At 40.9% G+C, this 18,567-nt stretch overlaps 1 protein-coding gene across 5 annotated transcripts; it reads right to left on the minus strand.

Moving 5' to 3' along the window:
• Positions 1 to 900: 900 nt before the first annotated feature.
• On the minus strand, positions 901 to 15,234 carry gmeb1 (glucocorticoid modulatory element binding protein 1). 5 transcript variants are annotated; one of them, XM_084379050.1, is made up of 10 exons: positions 15,088 to 15,234; positions 12,678 to 12,870; positions 12,395 to 12,450; positions 12,174 to 12,289; positions 10,480 to 10,583; positions 9,200 to 9,348; positions 7,786 to 7,911; positions 7,523 to 7,660; positions 7,077 to 7,199; positions 901 to 4,301 (listed from the first exon to the last, which is right to left on the minus strand). In XM_084379050.1, the coding sequence occupies exons 2-10, from the start codon at positions 12,803 to 12,805 to the stop codon at positions 3,457 to 3,459; spliced, it is 1,785 nt and encodes a 594-aa protein (XP_084235176.1). In that variant the 5' UTR covers positions 12,806 to 12,870; positions 15,088 to 15,234; the 3' UTR covers positions 901 to 3,456. The 5 variants fall into 5 exon arrangements, with proteins under 5 accessions (XP_084235176.1, XP_084235172.1, XP_084235173.1 ...); XM_084379046.1 differs by having other exon boundaries at positions 7,077 to 7,214; XM_084379047.1 differs by lacking the exon at positions 15,088 to 15,234 and adding an exon at positions 14,903 to 15,034 and having other exon boundaries at positions 7,077 to 7,214.
• Between the last annotated feature and the right edge of the window lie 3,333 nt (positions 15,235 to 18,567).

An 18,567-nucleotide genomic window follows, 5' to 3' on the forward strand; every position in this document is an offset into this window, starting at 1 on the left:
TGTTTACCCAACACATGGTTTGACACCGTCACTCCTTTTTTATGTCAAGCGTATGTGTTTAACCTGCTGGGATATGATGATATTCATGAGCCTGTTTTCCTGCTCTCATGCTATAGATATAGAGCTCAATGCCACCCTGCCTATAAGACATAGTACTGACTACAACATGTCATGCTCTTGCATCTATATTCTCAGCGAAAGGTTCCGTAGCCGAGGTGATACTGACAAACCTCAGCGTGTTGGCCTCTCTTTTAACAGCCTTCCAAACCCTCAGGAGTCTTTGAGACATGTAACCAATGCTTCTGCTGCTGCTCCTGTTGTTCTTTGTCTTGTGCGCAACATGTGAGGAAACACAATCCACAGTCTACGAAACTACCTCTGTAATTTACTCAGACAGCATATCCTCTCTTCCTACACCACACAATGACCCCTGCGGTTCAGTTTCCCAACCTTTTAGCACTCACCTGGCCCCCAGTGGCTTCGCATTCAGCTGCTGATGTCAGGATGTTTTTTCTTTTGTACTCCACAGCCACTCCTATGAATGTGCCTGTTTTTGTGCTTGTATAACCCAAATCCTCATGCCATTCCCCTCATACAGCCTGTCTCGGAGTATTAGGCGCTATGAGAAGAGCGAAATGTAATAACCAGCGAGCCCTGGTGCCCTGTCAGCACGGCTCAGCCTCCAGAGTAGGCCTGCCCATCACGGACAGCACCCATGACAGTGCAGATTATACCACAGACTGCAATAAGCCTGACACATGGAGAAGTCAGAGATTACAGCATTAGACTATTTCCACCATCTATAAATGCAGCTGTAAACCGTCCGTCTCCAGTTTCAGCCCGTAGTGGAGTGAGCACACAGCACTCTCTGGTGGACAAACACGGACATAACCACTCAAACTTGTTTTTTCAGTTTTAATCCGATATTAAAACACATTACAAAGTCAGTATGCAAATACCCTCATTTGTTAAATTAAATTACTGAAAATGCACAAGTCTTGAACAGGTCTTTGTCGATGTGAACTACAGCCAGGAGCATAAATTAATCCATGTTTGCACCTTTAACAGAGGCCCATCTCTTCGGTTTGGAAACTAATAAATATGACACTACTTTACAAGTGTAAAATACAGGCATACCAAGTTTGACATTAAGTTTATATATATATGGTTTTATATATTGACTTAAACAATCAGCCCAGCAGCTCACACTACCTATCATACTGAGATAAAGCAATAGATGAACACATTAAAGAAAATAAATGGAGTTTCTGAATAAAATCAGTAAGAAAACCACTGAGAAAATAAGTGCATGAGCGATGCATTTCCAGTGAGGAGTCTCCATTCAACTATGCACAGAAAAAAAACACTGCACAGCCAACAGTGTGGCCACATTCTTAAAGACATGTTAAGAGAGCAGGCATTGTTGCAAACATCTTCCTGTAGTCCTAAAAGGACGACGCACAGTGCAAAAACAATACAGCTTCGATGCGATACTACGACACAATAGACAGTGCAATTAATCCCAGCCCCGAGTGACGTCAACACTGTTACTGGTAATAAGTCGGATCAGCAGCCTGCTGCTGCTGGGTCCGTATGAGAGGACGTGAAGTGACGAACCGTCAGCACCATTAAAGCCCTGCATGTAGACTTTATTGTTACAGTGCATTCTCTTGTCCTCAGGTTGTTCACGGAGGCTTGAAGGATAAATACAGGTAATTACAGGTCAGGTATCTTTGTAGCTTTGGCCATCGTTTCTGTCGGTTTTAATGACAATGTACTGACCGAGGTCGTTGCTGGTATCTGGGATGACAGGGACGTCTCTTTAATGAAATCAGATTGGGTGAGATACACAAGCAGTCAGACAATCAGACAATGTGTACACTAGAGCTGCAGCAATGAGCCAATGAGCCAAAGAAGAAAAATAATTGCCAACTATGTTTTTTATCAATTAATCATGTCAGCCATTTTTCATGAAAGAATGTCAAATCTAGCAAATATTTGACATTCTTCAACATTCTACAAGTATTTGTTGTTTTTTTTCTTGACTTTTCTTTTGAGTCTTTGACTTTTGGACTGTAGGTTGGACAACAGAAGCAGTGTCACTAAGCAGGTTTTCTTTTTTAGACTGAACTGTGACGCTTCATAATAACCATAATCTAGTTAATTAACTTTAATTAATAGCTATTTCTGTTACCAAACAATAAAATGTTTTACAAACCATTTATTAAGCTATTGTTTTTTGTAACATTGCAACTGGTGTCTATAATACTTTGTAAATGGTTAATAAATACTGTATAGTTGGTCTATAAACATCGTTTGTATGATCATTGTAAAGTTGGAACTGATGTTTATAAACCTTACAATAACGTAATAAATGGTTTATAAGCATTTCATTGTATAACAGTGAAATAGTTTTTGACTGAAGTTGAATTAACTTTAAATTTACCATTTATAAATGATGGTTATTGTGAAGTGTTAATGACAAAATGATCAATCGAACAATTGTTAAATCATGGAAATAATCAGATGAATCAACAATAAAAATAATCGTTAGTTGCAGCCCTTTTGTAAACAAGGCAGAGTAGCTACAGCATGGGTTCTTAACGGTTTCTTTTGCACTACAGTTCATTTTATATTGACAACATTGTTATAAAGCACCACTGTGACCGGAAATGAAGGTTAGACTTGATGTATATTGAACATCTGAATTAAAAAAACATAACTATATCGAATTCATAGTATTTAAGATCAGAATCAGAATCAGAATCCTCAGACTCAAGGTTATTACACTTTAAAAGTTAAATAATCATTATATTTGGGGGTAACACCAAAAGTGAGTACACTTAAACTGTTAGTAATAATGCATCTTTGTACAGGAACACTGTGTGCACACGGTTATGTTAGGATCAAACTGTGATAGATGTTTATAATTGATGCTTTCTTTCCAAATAGATCTGGAGATATATAAAAACTGGTCCCATTGTCTGACTACTCTTATTTCAGGCACCGCCCAACTTTTTTATTTTTTTTAGAAACACTGACACATCCTCACATCACAGTAATTAACTCGGTGAATGCAATTTTATTACTACAGCTAGAAACGATAGCCAGCATTACAATTATTAATATTGACCCAAGTTGTAATAAACTGAATTTATCCTTTGTATACATAACAATCAGAAGCATACAGTGTGGTCTATGTTGTGATGCCTCTTTGTTTTAATGAAAATCATCAAGGACTTGACAGAGCATGTACACACACAGACACACACTCACACATACACACACACATACACACACACACACACCAAAAAAGGAAAAATGGCTACCCTAGTTCTTGGTCTTAGGCCAAGGCAATTTGTGGATTTGGAAATTCTGTGTATTTACAGTTTATGAGTCTGTGGCAGCTCAGTACGAGTCCATACCTGCTCTGCTGGATAAAACAGGAGGTGTGTCTCATTTCACCTTGGCTTCTTCCTGAGTTTCACCTATCACCACTATCTGTACACCTGCCAACTGTCCGCTTTCATCCAGCTGCAGCCCCTGAACCCCTTCAGTCTGCACCTCCTGCACTTGCGTCTCCTCCTCTCCTGAAGCCATCGTCACCTCCATTCCGCTCTGGACCATCATGGTGTCCCCGTCCCTGCCCGACTCCCCGGTCAGCTGCAGTTCCATCACACCCACCGTCTGCTCCATCGGAGCAGGGTTGATCTCAATGACCGTGTGCTCCTGGCCGGCCTCCACTTCACCCTGCATCACCTCCTGCTGCACCAGCATGGTGCCATCCACCACGTGGCCTTCTATGGGCACCACCTCTGCCCCGCCAGCCTGCTGGCTGAGGTGCACCAGCTCTAAGGGGCTCATCATCGTGCCCAGCTGGCTGGAGTCTTGCATGGCGGTGGTGCCCACTAACGTAAGGCCCGAGGAGGGGTGCAAGGTGATGGTGTCCGCCTTTCCGTCTCCAGTCACCATGTAGCGGGTGAAGAGCTGCGAGCCAGCGGGGAGCAGGGTGACCGTGTTGGAGGACTGGGCAAGGGTGGCCATTGGCAGGCCTGCCATGGTGAACGGCTGACCCACAGAGGACAGAGAGATGGGGGAAAGTACGGTGAACTGCTGGGGCTGCAGGGTGGCCTGCTGGTTGATGGGGGAGGTCAGGAGGGTGGTGGTGGAGGCTGGCCGCTGGAGACGAGGTCGCTTGGTCTGTCGCTTGGTGGGAGTTTTGTTTTTGGCAGGCTGCGGGCAGGACAGGAGAGCTCGCACCTGCTGCTGCTTCCTCTGTTCCTCCAACTGCACCTCCAGGTCTACACACAACACATAACACAGGATGAGGGCTGAGTGTGACCAACAACTGAGAACAACTATTTCACATTCATTTTTGTCTAGCTTCTTTCTTTTGTAAAATTACATTTTGCACGTTCTAATATTGACATGTTACATCAATATTTATCAGAGGTTTTTCATTCATTTTTCATACTTTCATGAGTCATTTCAGGTCATTGCGGCATACAGTGACGCATAATCACATTGAATATGACTAATTAACAGGAATTAAGACACTGAAAATAGTTTTTTTCTAAAAAGATATTCACAGATGATGCATGTCATGTGTATGTGTGTATGAATACCTCATGAGGTATACAAAATACATCTTATTTCAAGGCATCCTTAAAATGATGCATCCCAAATTTAAGAAGGTGGAACTTGTTAGAAATGGCCAGACTTTGAAGGTTTCTCCAAAACTATAGGGGGCAGCATAACTGCTATCTGCTCACTATACTCTTTGGTGTAGCTACTAGCTGCTATTAGCAAGTAGCTCAGTTAGCCGTGAGGCTGCCTGGACCATGACCTCAGATCATGGGGGGACTCGCTGTGGTTAACAAGGCTCAGCTCGACCACGCTCAGTCAACAGGCCTCCTAGTGAACACAGCTGGACACCAGACTGGCGCTGAACACAGCGTCTGAGACCGACAGATGCAGAGAGGATACATATCTGTGATATACAGAGGCTGATGTGGAGGTGGAATGTTTTCACATCTTACACGGTGAATTGAGGATTTTTTTTTTGTTTTATGTTGAGTTTGAATGGAGTGTGTTTAACGAGGCAATTGCTTTGTCTTTAATCGGTTAAAGAGAGAAACTTGACTTTAGGTACCAAAGTGGTATCATGAGACAGGACAGGCTAGCTGGTTAGCATGCTAACTTCAGTGGACATCTCTGCAACACAATACAGACATCTTTGACAGAACGTCAACAATGTTGTGTCTTCATACTCTGTTGATAATTTTAGTTAATTTTTTTAACCTTTCAAACTAAAATTCTGGCCATCTCCTACAAGTTGCTCCTCCAAGGCAAACTTTATGCACAGCAGTCTCACAGTGAGAATTGGGTTGAGAAGCTGGTTGGGAAAGTATTTTTCCCTATTTGTTATTTCCATTGGAGAGTTTTCTTAATGATATCCTCATTGGTACTTAACAATGTGGTATTCTAAATACTACAAATGCTACATATACTGCAATGCTCATGTGCCTCAGCCATTTAAGAAGCCAGTCAGAGAAGCAATTTTTTAGTTGTAGTGAATTTAAACTGCTTCACTGTTGAATTTGTGAACAAAACACCACAACGTAGTGGCTACAAAAGTAAATTGATTTTAAAAGTCAGTTTTCTCAACACTAATCTGTAGTTTCTTCCTGCTGTTACTGGTGCGTTTGGTGGTTTATTGCATAAATGAACCCTGGGAGTTGTAGTTAACTCCTCCCCCAAAGTTATTATGGTTTTGTAACTTATTTCCTGGTTTTAAATATCTTGGCAGCGTTTTGTCACACTGGGGGAAAAAAATGCTCTCACCTTTGATCTGTGACAGACAGTCATTAGTCTAGTGCTGACAGAAGGTGTTGATGAGTGCAGGAATATTAGAGGTGAAAAAAGAATATTAGGTGGACTTGTTTTTCATGAAATGAGGTAATTATGTGTGTGAAGCGCATATTATAACCAGAACTGAAGACAAAGCTAACTGGGCTGGTAAACAACAGGTGTGTTTTCTCCTGATTAACGGTGAGCTGGACGTGATACTGTATTTATTACTTACACTGTAGCGTCGACATTGTTACTGTAAATTATCGCATCCATCCGAATTTCTCTGCCTCAAATACACACACAGAAATACAGAGCCTATTTTACTTTGCAAGAGGTTGTTAAAAGTTTTTGGTGTGCATCGGACCTGTTCAGCTGGTGGTGCCAAATGCAACCCTTGAACAACCTCCTCTCAATTTGGGCCCTTTGATCATTTTATTAGGAGGCAAATTGGCCAATTCATTACTTCTGTCTGGTGGTGAGCACAAAAACTCTCAGAAGTTTTCACCCAGGCTGTTTAAGCAGAGGGCGTGTATGAGAATCAAACTGACAACCTACTTCTAAGGATAAAAAGGTGCTTTTTTCTTCTTCTTGCGATTTCATATAGATAATGTTTCTTTTTCAATTGTGAGAACTAATGAACAAAACAAGTACATTGTTTTAACACGTTTAAATGCTGAGCTTTACAGGAAATGTTAAAGTCCGGCCCCATGGCGCTTCAATTCTATATATGGCCCGTCTTAATAAGTAGCTGAAAAGGGCTGGTATACATGTTGCAGAAACCAGTCCTGTTCCTCAGGTCTTTCCATTACATCATTATTTATCATGCACTTCTCTGTTGCTTCTGAGCTGTGTGTCATGAGCACAAAAGTACATTATTTACACTGAAAAGAAAAAAGAAAAAGACCTCACACAAGAAGGCCATGAGTGGATGAGAGCTCCACAAAAAAAGCTAGTAAGTGGACCTTGATTTGAGATTTTCTTTGTAAAACTGTATGTCATGTTTGTATATTGCTGTGGAAACTAAAGCAACTTGTGTGACTTTTCATCATCATTACTTCTACGGTCATTAGTGATTTATAGCATCTAATTAAAAGCCCCCTGGCATTTAGACTTCCATTAGAAATAAAAAATAATAAAAATAAACGATAATGACAGTGATGATGATAATGTTTGCACATAAAAAGTCCAACCAAAGAAAGCTGACTGTGACTGTCTGTACTCACTGCTGATGGTGCTGAGGATCTGCTCCTGGCAGGGATCCGTCTGCTGCCTCCTCCTCTCCAGGATCCTCTTGACTGAGTCGAGCAGGCCGAACACCTGGGCGAGGTTACTGAGCACCGCCACCTCTACCAGACAGGAATCTGGGATCAGTGCGGCAATCAATCAAAGGGTCACTTGGTCAGTCAGAAAGGAGGAACAAATTCAGCTGTTGTAAAACAATCAATCATGAAGTATTCAGTCATTATTATTAGAGAAACCAACAGCAGCCATTTCTAAAAGCTTTCTCGTGTTGGTTTTTCAGCCATCAGCATCCAACAGCAGCTGAATTTGTTCTTTCTTTCCATTATTTTCTTGTTTATGCACCCTCAAGCGAGGCCTAAGTCTTGCATATGCTCTGCTTTGATGATGCATTTCCCAGCAGCCACTACACATTAGCGTTGTTCTGTACCTGTATCCTGTAAGGCAGCCGGCTCCCTGCGCTGCTGCACGCCGTTCAGCAGCTCCAGGAGCTCTGTGCTGATGTTGGTCACCACTTCACCCAGCAAACCCACGTCAGCAATGCCCTTCCAGAAGTTCAGCGTGTCCTCTGTGGACAGACAGACAGCACACACAAGTGTCAGTCACTGCTGTGCTGTGTGTGTATGATCTCCAATAAAAATCATCATTATTGTAAAAGTAATGATCTGTGTTGGGATGTGCGCTCTCTGTGACCTGAGATCTCATTAGATTCCTTCTTGTCTGCAGACTCCAGTGTGATTGAGCTCCAGTCCGCCTTCCCACTCAGAATGTCTGCCCGGTCCTCGCCCACCACCCCGCCATTACCCAGGACCACCTGAGCTGCAATTTACAGAGGAGAACACAAATTATGCCTGTTACATGGGCATTCCAACGACTGGGCTTTGGGGGTCAGCAGTCTATAGCACTGCACTGACACCCACGATCATGTGAATTTGGCAGCAAACTTTTGGCAGTTGACCCTTTAACTTTTGAAAGTCAGAGCGTCTTTTCAATGTAGAGTTTTGCCAACTTTGACTCCAACATAAGGTCAATGAAAGTTTCAGTATGATTGATTTCCCTTATTTCATGTCTCTGGAAACTGAATTTCTGAATTATGATCCACTATTAAGTCAAGGTTAGGATAGGATAGCATACTGTAGCTAAAGGGCTTGCAGCTAAGGTTGTTGTATGACAATATTATAAATACAATAAACAGCTGCTCGTTGAGAAACGTGAACATATTATTTCAAGTGTGATGATGCTTTTCGATCAAGGGAAGTACAGTTTGTTATTTTGGCTTGAATCAATGAGCTTGTGTAGTGTACAACATCATGAAAAAGGAGCTGGGGCTAACGTGAAGCTACACTTAAAGCTGGGATTGGTGAGATTGTAGAAACCAACAGGAGCAAGCTACATTTTGAAAGTATCCAACTGAAAAAAGATCCCACCTCCTCTCTCCAAGCCACTCCTTCAAAACACATGAACGCACACTGCCTGACACACCACCATCGACCGCACTGTAGCTCTTTCTTGCCAGCCAGGAGATATGTGTTAGCGGCTAGTTTGCTACATTCCAAAAGCGCTCTATTTATTAGACTAATAAATAAAACAACTCTGACAAATGCCACAATCATATAAACACAAGTGTTTGATTAGAGAGTGTGACAGCCACAGATGCTGGATGTTTTTCTTTTGTCAGAGCATTTTATTTATCGATTGCTGGGATCTTAAGAGATTTTCTACAAATATAACAAAAAATGCTTCTAGAATATCTTACAGACCCTATCTTTAAAGAAAGGCCGTAGTGATACAGGTACATGTGATCAAAGTGACAGAGGTTCATGCAGGGAGGGGATTTTTCTAACATGATGACGCCTGAATTCCTACTGCTGGCATAAGAATGCGGCATTTCTGAATCTCTAATTGTTGTCATAATGTCACCAAAATTACAATGAAGAATCACAAAGTACCTCATCATTCAGGACAGATGACTCATGACAAATTGTGGCACAAGCTTGATAAAGAAAAATCAGAATCACTCAAATCCAAACAATGCACAACCTGACAGTTTGACATCAGATTTGTAAAAACTGGCCTCTGTCGAGCCGTGACCTTACGGTGTTCTCACCTTGAGAGGACGTGGGCGTGGTGAGTCCAGTGCCGTCAGGAGGAAACCGCGCGTTGTTGATTAAAAGGTCAAACTTGGTGCTGCGACACGTGTTGGTGCACAGTGTGCTGTGCTGGTAGAAGTCCAGCTGACCTGAATCCATCATTTTTCTGAAGGGCAGAAATAAAGAGTACCAGACAGAACGGAAAGACAAAGAGAAGAAGAAAAGTTTAGTTTGATCGGCCATCATGGAACCCATCAGTGCTCACAAATATACGTGCATCCTTCATAACTGATATTCCACTTTATATATGTCAATTTCTGGCTGGACATGTAATGCCTTTATTTACTTGTTCATTTATTTGAAATGTTTTATTTCACTCTTTATATACTTGGTACAATTATTCTGTTTGCAACAATAAGTCAACGATAATTATTATATAAGACACATTTGCTGGTTCAGCTTTTCTTTGTCATGTCTGACGGTGAATGAAGAGTCTTTGGGGTTTGGACTGTGATAGAAGTGATGTGAGGACGTCACTTTGTGCTCTGGGACATTGCGATGAGCATTTTTCAACATTATTGACATTTTAAGACTAAATGATTCATCGTGAAAATAATTAGCAGATTAATCAATAATGAAAATGTTCATTAGTTGCAGCTCTAATGCCAGTTACATTAATCTTGAATTAATCTTAAAAGCTGTAGAGTGGTGTGATAATTCTCTGTGGGTTCGTCACTAAAAGAAACACCATTTACGTTTAATATAATCATTTTTTTACATTGTTTATATAAAATTGTTGAGTAGTGCACCTTTAAACTGGAGAGAAACTTGTTAGGTAGGGATAACTGTTCACCACTGTGTCTTTAATAGCTCCATTTCCATTTTTACAATATTCTGTTTAATAAAGAATGCATGAGTAGCTACACTATTTGTTGTATCCCTGATGTGATTAAACATTTCTTCCAGAATATTCCATATGTATTAGACTTTGACATCAGTCAAAGAGACAGGAGGTTTAATGAAAAGCCAAGCTTCATTATTATCATTGTGTTCACAGCTCAGCAGTGATGGAATAATGTCAGTTAGTTAGTTCACAGAATATGTAATTTTGTCATCACTTGGATATTTATTTAAAATGTGTGAGTCATATCCCTGCTCATTACTTCAGCAGCAATACATATGTATGTTTGCACGCAGAGTGCAATGATGACTAATTATAATGTTGTGTGTTGTGCAACAAAGCAGCATTCAGAATATTGAGATGTTGGCTCGCTGATCCAAACATACGTCCCCTCACCTTAGCATGACTCCACCCATCCTGATGGCTCTCTTCCAGTCCTTCAGAGTGGCTTTTCCAGAAATGTGCACAAACTGCTTTGGGCTGATCAGCTGGTCTTCATACTAGTGGAGAGAATTAGTAAAGTAACCACATTGACCACTCATTTTAAAATCATCAGAGTACCTTTATTCGTTCCATCATGTCTGCACACTGATTAGTGTTACACTGCCTACCAAACTTAGTCTACTATATTGAGGCATAATGGGGGCTGTGGGGGTCAGTTAAATGTATTGACTACTTTCTGCTCAATCACTTTCAGTTTCATTATAAATATTAAATGATGTTCAGAGCTAAATTAAAGTCACTCCCAGACTGTAAAAGAGTTTTAGTTTTTCAATACAGGAGAGCAAATATGATCGGAGAGGTGTTTGTAAGTTTGCCATATAAATAGATAAAAAGGTATTAAAAGGAGATGTATGTGTATTGTAAAATATACAATTCACTTTTAGTTTTTAATAGAATGGTTTCCAAAGCTATTGTTTAGGGTTACAAGTGTGATTAACTTTTCTACTGTTGTTTTTATTAAGACAGGCAAACTGTATAAAAGCAATTTGCCTCTGCCTCAGCCTATTCAGTCCCTTCTTCATACATAGACTGCTGTCTGTACTGTGTATATTCATTGTATTATGTGTGATGACTGGATACAAATACTACTATCACTACTACTACTACTACTACCACTACTACTTTTTTCAGTTACAAACACGGTCGAATTGTCAGACATGGGCCAATCAACATCAACAATTTTAAAATCAAGTGATATCCATGAGTCCAGAAGCCAGATGGTTCAGACACACACAATACAACAATATAACATTCCTGGTTAATTTCTGGCGCTCTTTGTGTCACGTCGTACCGCCTCTGTCTCCCTGCAATTCCTCTCTGTATCTCAACTGGTACTATTTATTAAAGACAAAATGACAGCAATTTCCAAAAGGTTTTTTGAGTCTATAGCCTACTGTCATTACAAATATGCTAAGAATGGAATTTAAGCTGTCAATGTCCAACATCCTGTTAGTCACACTTAGAGCAGCAATAATTAGCCAAATAATCCAAGAAGTTGATTGAAAGAAAACTGGTTGCCAACTATTTTGATAGTAATTATCTGTTTCAGTCAAATTCCAAACGAAAATGTCAGACATGTATAGTATGAATGTAAGAATTTGCTGCTTGTCTTTGTTAATGTTAATGAACACTCTCTGGGTTTGGTTGGACAAAATAAATAATAAGTAGTTTTTACATTTTGTTGACTGCACATTTAATCATGATATAATAGGCAGACTAATCAATAATACTCAGAATACTAGTGTATGTAAGCATTTGTGACACAGTTTAATATTTACTGTTGGTACTAACAGAGCAACAACAATTGACAATAAATAAAACAGGAAATGTCTGTAGTGTGGTATGTTCTGGTCCACCAAGTGCACCAATTTTATAAATCTGTGCATACAGTTAGCCTTTTTTTATTTTGTCATTTAGCTATGTACAGTAATATTTCAGTTTTCTTCACGTTATTGTTTTTAATTATAAGTTTCTTGGTCTGTCAACAGTATATGGATATAAGCCTTTGAAGACCAGTAGTGAAACCCTGGTGCAGTAGTTACTTTGCTTCAATGTGGATTTTTTTTTAAAACAAGATGAAAACCTACCTTCACACATTTTACATTGATTCCTGGGCACACAAATTTCTTCACTAGCAACACAGCTTTACAGTCGCCGCATGTTATGGGACAGCCGATCTCAACATCATCTCCTTCAGTTTGTTCTGTGGGAACGAAATATACATTTGAACACGAGGAGACCAGCTTTTTGTAATCTAATCTGCTAAATGTTTCCAAATGTTCCGAGCATCATTCTGACAACTTCTTACCTGGTTGTGCTTCAACAGCCATGACAGCTGCATCTGTTTCAGCAGCAGATTCATCTCTGAAAAGAAAACATTTGGCATTTTTTACATTTCTTCTTGAAAGCACACAGGATACTGTCTATGTATTGTCCATCTACTTACTGTATCTACTTAAGGAGTAGCACTCTTTGTCCCATTGTAATCAAAACCTAATGATAGCTTTTCATGAGGCATCACTGTGGGTTATGTTATGTGATACTGTTTTGAAGTGAGCCTCAGTTAGGTTACACCTGGCTTCAGTACATACCCAGCGGTGATTGGCTGAAGCTGTAGGATGACCTGAGTCTTATTTGGGTCATCTGGGTCTCCGTCACCATCAGTCTTCACCATCACCACTTCCCCCATGGAGACCGTGACCTCCTCGGTGGTTGCCATCACACTCAGAGTAGACTACAGAGGGGGGCAGCTTTCATGGAACAGCTATCCAGGAGTGTGTTCATCTGAAAAAGGATGAATGCATTTTAAAAACACATGCCATAGACGATGATATGAATCATTTTTCAGCTTCTCATGTAACATTAGTATTATTAATGTTAAGATGCAAAGAGTCACTCCTGTTTTTTTAGTTTGATAAATAAATAACTACATTTATAAAGGTTATATGTCATTAAAATAATAACCGGTTCGAGACAAGGCCTAGCGAGCATGCCAAGCGACCAAAATCGGACAACCCCCGCAACTCTTGGCTGACCGACAGGTGCATGCTGGGTCTGGTTAAATGCTAAAATGGTCATGGTGGATTCCTCCAGCAGTGACCTCTAACTTCACTGGGGAACATCTACCTTCGAAGAGGTGTTTGAGGCCTTTCTGCTGTTTCTGACCATCCCTGTCACAGTTGTGCCTTCAAAGCGTTCATTCAACTCAACATGTTTGAAAACTGAGAGGCTGAGTGGACTGGTTATATTACATTTAAATTGAATGAGAAATTGATGAGAAAAGGAATTTATTGTTGGTTTGGAAATGAGGGCTCAGTGGCCTGATGTTGTTCCAGTAGTTAGGGGAATAATTTTCTTTCTACCAGATTACTGGGCAGAAGAAAGCTTGCATCTACTCATAGACAAGAGGCTCACGCCCATGACAGCATGGGATGCAAACAGTTGCTTCCTCCTCTGCTGAGGTTAGTAAACTAGCCTGTAGTCAAAGAGTAGATGCAGGTTACCTTCTGCGTGGTAATCCAGTAGAAAGAAAATAGTTCCTCCATGAAACCGCAAACAATAAAGTCTGTGGATTATTTTGAGTTACCGGCTCATGATTTCGGCCAATATCTCCAAACCTCAGCAACTCACACCAAAATATAGATGGATACATAGCACTAGAGGAAAGACATGTAAAAGTGATTTTGGGGTGAACTGTCCCTTTAATGCAATTTATTTTGTTGAATAAGAACCGTTATAATTCACCATTTTAACATTAAAAATGCAGTTAAGTTTGTCAAAGTAGGATTGGGATAGCTAACACTAGGTAGCTAGCTAGCTAACATTAACTGACAACGTTTTAACCCATGTCGGAACAGGTGTAGTGGAAGTAAACGTATTACCATCTGCTGTAGAGGTTGTTAACGTTAACCAGACATGCTCCCTCTGCCTAACATGAAAAACATGAACCAAACTTCACTCAGAAATGTGTCATTTTAATGTTAACGTCTCGCTCGTCACATTAGCAACATCAAATTTTCCAATTCGTCCGACTAATTTAAGGATATATCAATCTCGTATAACGTTACGTTACATCCACTGATCCGATGCTAAAAGTTTGATCACTTTTTTCAGTAAATTTCATACTTTCATGACTCGCCTGGTCCAAAAACGTCTCCATGTCTTTGAACTAATGTGATTCATTTTAACCTTAAAAAAGTCATTTTTTTAACCAAGTGTCTCATGTTGTGCACATGGAGCTACGTTCATCACAAGACCATAACGAATGCTAATGTGTCATAAACGTGTTCCGTCGGCGGTGCAAGCTGCCGGTGAAACAACTGCTCTTAACACTGTCTGACTTATAGTCAATGTAACGTTAACGTTGCTTTCCCCCCGCAAATTATGGATTGAATCCGCAATTGTGCGTGATTTCGAGAGATGCTAACTGCCGTGGGGTTTGCAGCCCGTTCGCAGAAACACTGGCCCAACAACCATCAGTTCGGTCGGAGGTGAAGCCCGCTATTTCTTCAAAGTTAGATGGGTTATCACCGCCGCAGTAAGTTGGCCACCTGACTGCTTTTCGCTATTGAGACCCACACAGCTATACAGCTACTAGGGCTCGACGGTAGCCATTATGGCTAACACAAGGGCGTAACTTGACGTGTGGCAAACTGGACAATGCTGTGAACTATACAGTCCGAGACGGGTAAAGCTTTGCATTTACAGTGTGACGGTTACGTGCCGCTTGTCTCTGAACCGTACGTCCCTTCGTAACTCTGCATTTTAACTCTCCGCTCCCCCTCAAAATGACGTCTCCCTGTGCGGCGGCACGTACAGCAAACAACGGCACGGCGACGGCGTTGCCCCTCCATTCTGTACGAGCCTGGCTGGGCTGAACCCCCTCCGCAACACAGCCCGAGCCCCCCGGCTCAAACTACCCGTCAGTGTCGGACGCACGGGTGATGATCTCCAGCCAAGTCTATTTAAAAGCACATAGTTAAAATATTAGCTTGTCCTTACCGTTTTATGAAGGGAAACGCAGCCTTAGATTGTGGAGAGCTGCGGCGCATGCGCACTCCACTGATATATCTTGACTTCCTGCTGAACAGCGCTCGCCTTGTTATCACGCTCTCACAAACCCCTGAAAATCAGCGGCCACCGATAGTGTGACCCTGAATAAAGAGACCGTGTGGCTCGTTTGGTGTCACCCTCTGTTTTATAGGTTTGATCCATCGGATTACATCTCGTCGATTTGGCCGATTCTGCTCGCATCCTTAGTGTTGGCATTGGTGCATTATTGGCAATGCCATATAGCGTGTGAATGAACTGAATGACGTTTTGACTAGTGGAGCATTGAACAGTGTGGTTATAGCTTCAGAGTTTCACACCACGCAGTGCAATGGGCCCCTCTCATGTGCAGTGCTCAGGACTGGGAATCATGCTCACTAACAGCACAGTAATAACACACACATTCAAACGATATCATACAGTTGAACCCTGTTCAGATGAGAGACAAGAGTGAGGAAGGTCGTTGTAGTATTAAACACAGTCCGACTGGTTGTCAGATGGTGATTATGAGTGTAGCATGGACATTTAGCTCGATTTAAAGGCATAGCACCCAACAGATTAATAGTCTGCAGCCAAAAGCCTTATAAGTATGTGATCCTCTGTGTCAAAGGTTGTCACTGCTGTGTCGTCCCTAAAACTGAAGGCTAGAAGGCTAACGCCTAAAGCCGGGTCTAACATCTAGGTTGTTCAATTTTGGATTAGACATGATCATTTCCATCATTTTAAAGTAGGTAGTATCACATATGAGTGTCGTCTGCTCGTTTAACGTCATAGAATTAAGACAGTTTGTCGTGGAAGGTTGTTTGAGGCCACTGCTTCTAGTGAAGTAATAGCAAGTTCCCGATAAACTAATGTTGCACATCCGCATATGTTCGATGACTAGTATTCTATTATAGTTTTTGCTTTTCACAGTTGCATGCGGGGCGCCGGGACTAGAGATCACCAGCCGCCCCTGATTTAAAAATTGTGCTTCCGAAATCTCTTGATGGCGATTCCGCGGGTGGAGTGGTTATCCCCACCCCACCCGTGCTAAGCACAGCAGAAGCCCTTTTTAACGGTATCTTTGAACGTCCCACTGCCTGGCCACCGGCAACATGTTTCTCACTCAGGGGTGCAGGGACTGTAACTGTCCCTCTGTATGTGAGTGTTTTATTGTGTATTATATTACAACGATGTACGATAGCAACTATTATTTTAAATATGTAGTCATTAGTGAATTGTAATCGACAATTTAGCGCATTTGTATATGTGAGTTAGACCGGAGAAGAGCATGATGGGTAATAGTAAAGGCGGGGCAACAAACTATTGTCGGCTCTCATTGGTTTGTGTGTGCGCGCTCTCAACTAGTGTTGCGTTCAGTTAATGTGGGGAAATCGACGAGTGTTGAGAAAAATCTTGTAAAATGTTTGCTGTGGGTTGGCAGAGGTTTGATTCATCTTGACAGCTGTTCTCTGTAAATTCGACCGCTCTCTCTCAGTCAGCCTTACACATTTAAACCGTATAAAGGATAATTAAAATAAAAACAGGTACATGGCCAGGTTGTTTCAGCTTAATTAGGACTAGAGAGACTTGCTTTGGCTAAAAGGTGGCGTGGGAGTTTTGGCTCGGCCCCTGTGATAACATGGCCTTGTTCATCACCATTAATATATCAGAGCAACCAATCTAGGTCATGATTGTCCTCCTTCAGTCTGCCAGAAGAGGGCGCCAAACCCCAGTTAAAAAAACAACAAACCATGAGACCAAACTTTATTTATTGTACATCTATTTATTTTTTTAACCAATCAGTAAAATCACATCAAATAAAAGGCGGATCCCTTATACATAATATATAAAATAAATAACATTTATTCAATAAAGCTGTGAAATGTGGCCATGGGGTTCAGGAGAATGAATAGTTTTGGACTATGTACCACTGTGCAGGCTTAACAGCTGCTGATGTTTTCTGGTACAGAAGCCCAGTCAGTGGGTTAGTTTGTTCATCCCTGTGGACAACATAAAAAAACAACAACACACCATTAAAGACAGAACTCAACATTTTCAGAAATGATCTATTTTCTTTTGTTGAGATGAGAAGATTAATATCAGACTCATGCTTATGAGGTAGTTCACATTTGGTATCAACATGTGTCCTGAGTGATCCGAGCCCAAGTGGACAGTTTTATGCCCTTCACTTCACACCTGTCATTAACATGCATCTCAACATATGTCTCTGCTCTATATGCAATTAAACACTTACATCAATGGAACAAACAGATGCAATGTTTTACACACCTATAAAGAAATGTCTTCATGCATAACGTTTGCTGAATTAACAAGAAGGCCCAAATAAGAATTTCTCGTAAGCAGTTCTTTTGGTTTATACACAACTCACAAAACGGAGTGATTTTTTAAGGGAGTCTGGGGACTTTCACCACAGGCATCAAATATGTTGCTATTATTTGTTCACTGTTTACTAAACATTTACTGTACTGCACTGCACTGTACTTAGAGCTGTCCTCTGGTGAACACTCAGCTGCATGTTGATACCAAATGTGAACAGCCTCATAGCAGAGCAACAGCCAAACTGTGGTTACCCGAGCTAACATTCAGACTGGAAGCAGTAATTTGACAGTCAAAAGTTGAAAAATATGCTATCCAAAGCTCACTTTGACTCATTGTCACTTGTTTGTTGAACCTGAACACAAACAAAAATGTAAAAACTTTAGTTTGTAACCGTGTTGGGTTACATGGTGGAACAGTTTCTTGGCAAAAACAGTTTCTCTGTCTGTCAACAGGGACAATGGTCGGTACAATTTGGCAACCTCACTGTGATGACAAGATCCTGGGAAGTCATTGTGTTGGTCGGCAAGAAATAGTTGCAGTTTGTAGCTCACTCAACAACCTCTTTTTACTTTTTTTTTTATTATTACACAAATAAGATACAAGATGTTCTCAGGCATATTTTAAAATGTATACAGTCAGGCTTGCTGTTCCCTCTGCTTCCAGTCTTTACGCTAAAGCCTCTCATTGTCTATCAATCTTTTTATCTAATTCTCAGACTTAAAGTCAAAAGTGTACTTTCAAAAAATGTTGAACTGCTTCTTTAAGATGACAGTAAGAGAGGTTGGAACTGGACTGCAGACTGGCCACCATCATTATCATCATGATTACACAGGATGGTCACTGTTTGTAAGATTACAAATACTATTGTAAATCTTATCATTTATTTTTTTAACTATGCAACATTGGTGGATATAGAGGCATTTAGTAGCCTAATGGTTGATGAGAGGTACATGTAAGCTTATTTCATCCCAGAGTCAGTATTTCAGAAGTCCATTCCTCTTCTGTGTCTTTCCAGGCTTGTCCTTCATATTTAACCGGTGCTTTCTAAAGCTCTGAGGCTGCCATCTTCACACCACGCAGTGCAATGGGCCCTTCTCATGTGCAGTGCTC

This window comes from Pagrus pagrus, assembly GCF_965226575.1.
Source record: "Pagrus pagrus genome assembly, chromosome: 17".
NCBI classification, from domain to species: domain Eukaryota; kingdom Metazoa; phylum Chordata; class Actinopteri; order Spariformes; family Sparidae; genus Pagrus; species Pagrus pagrus.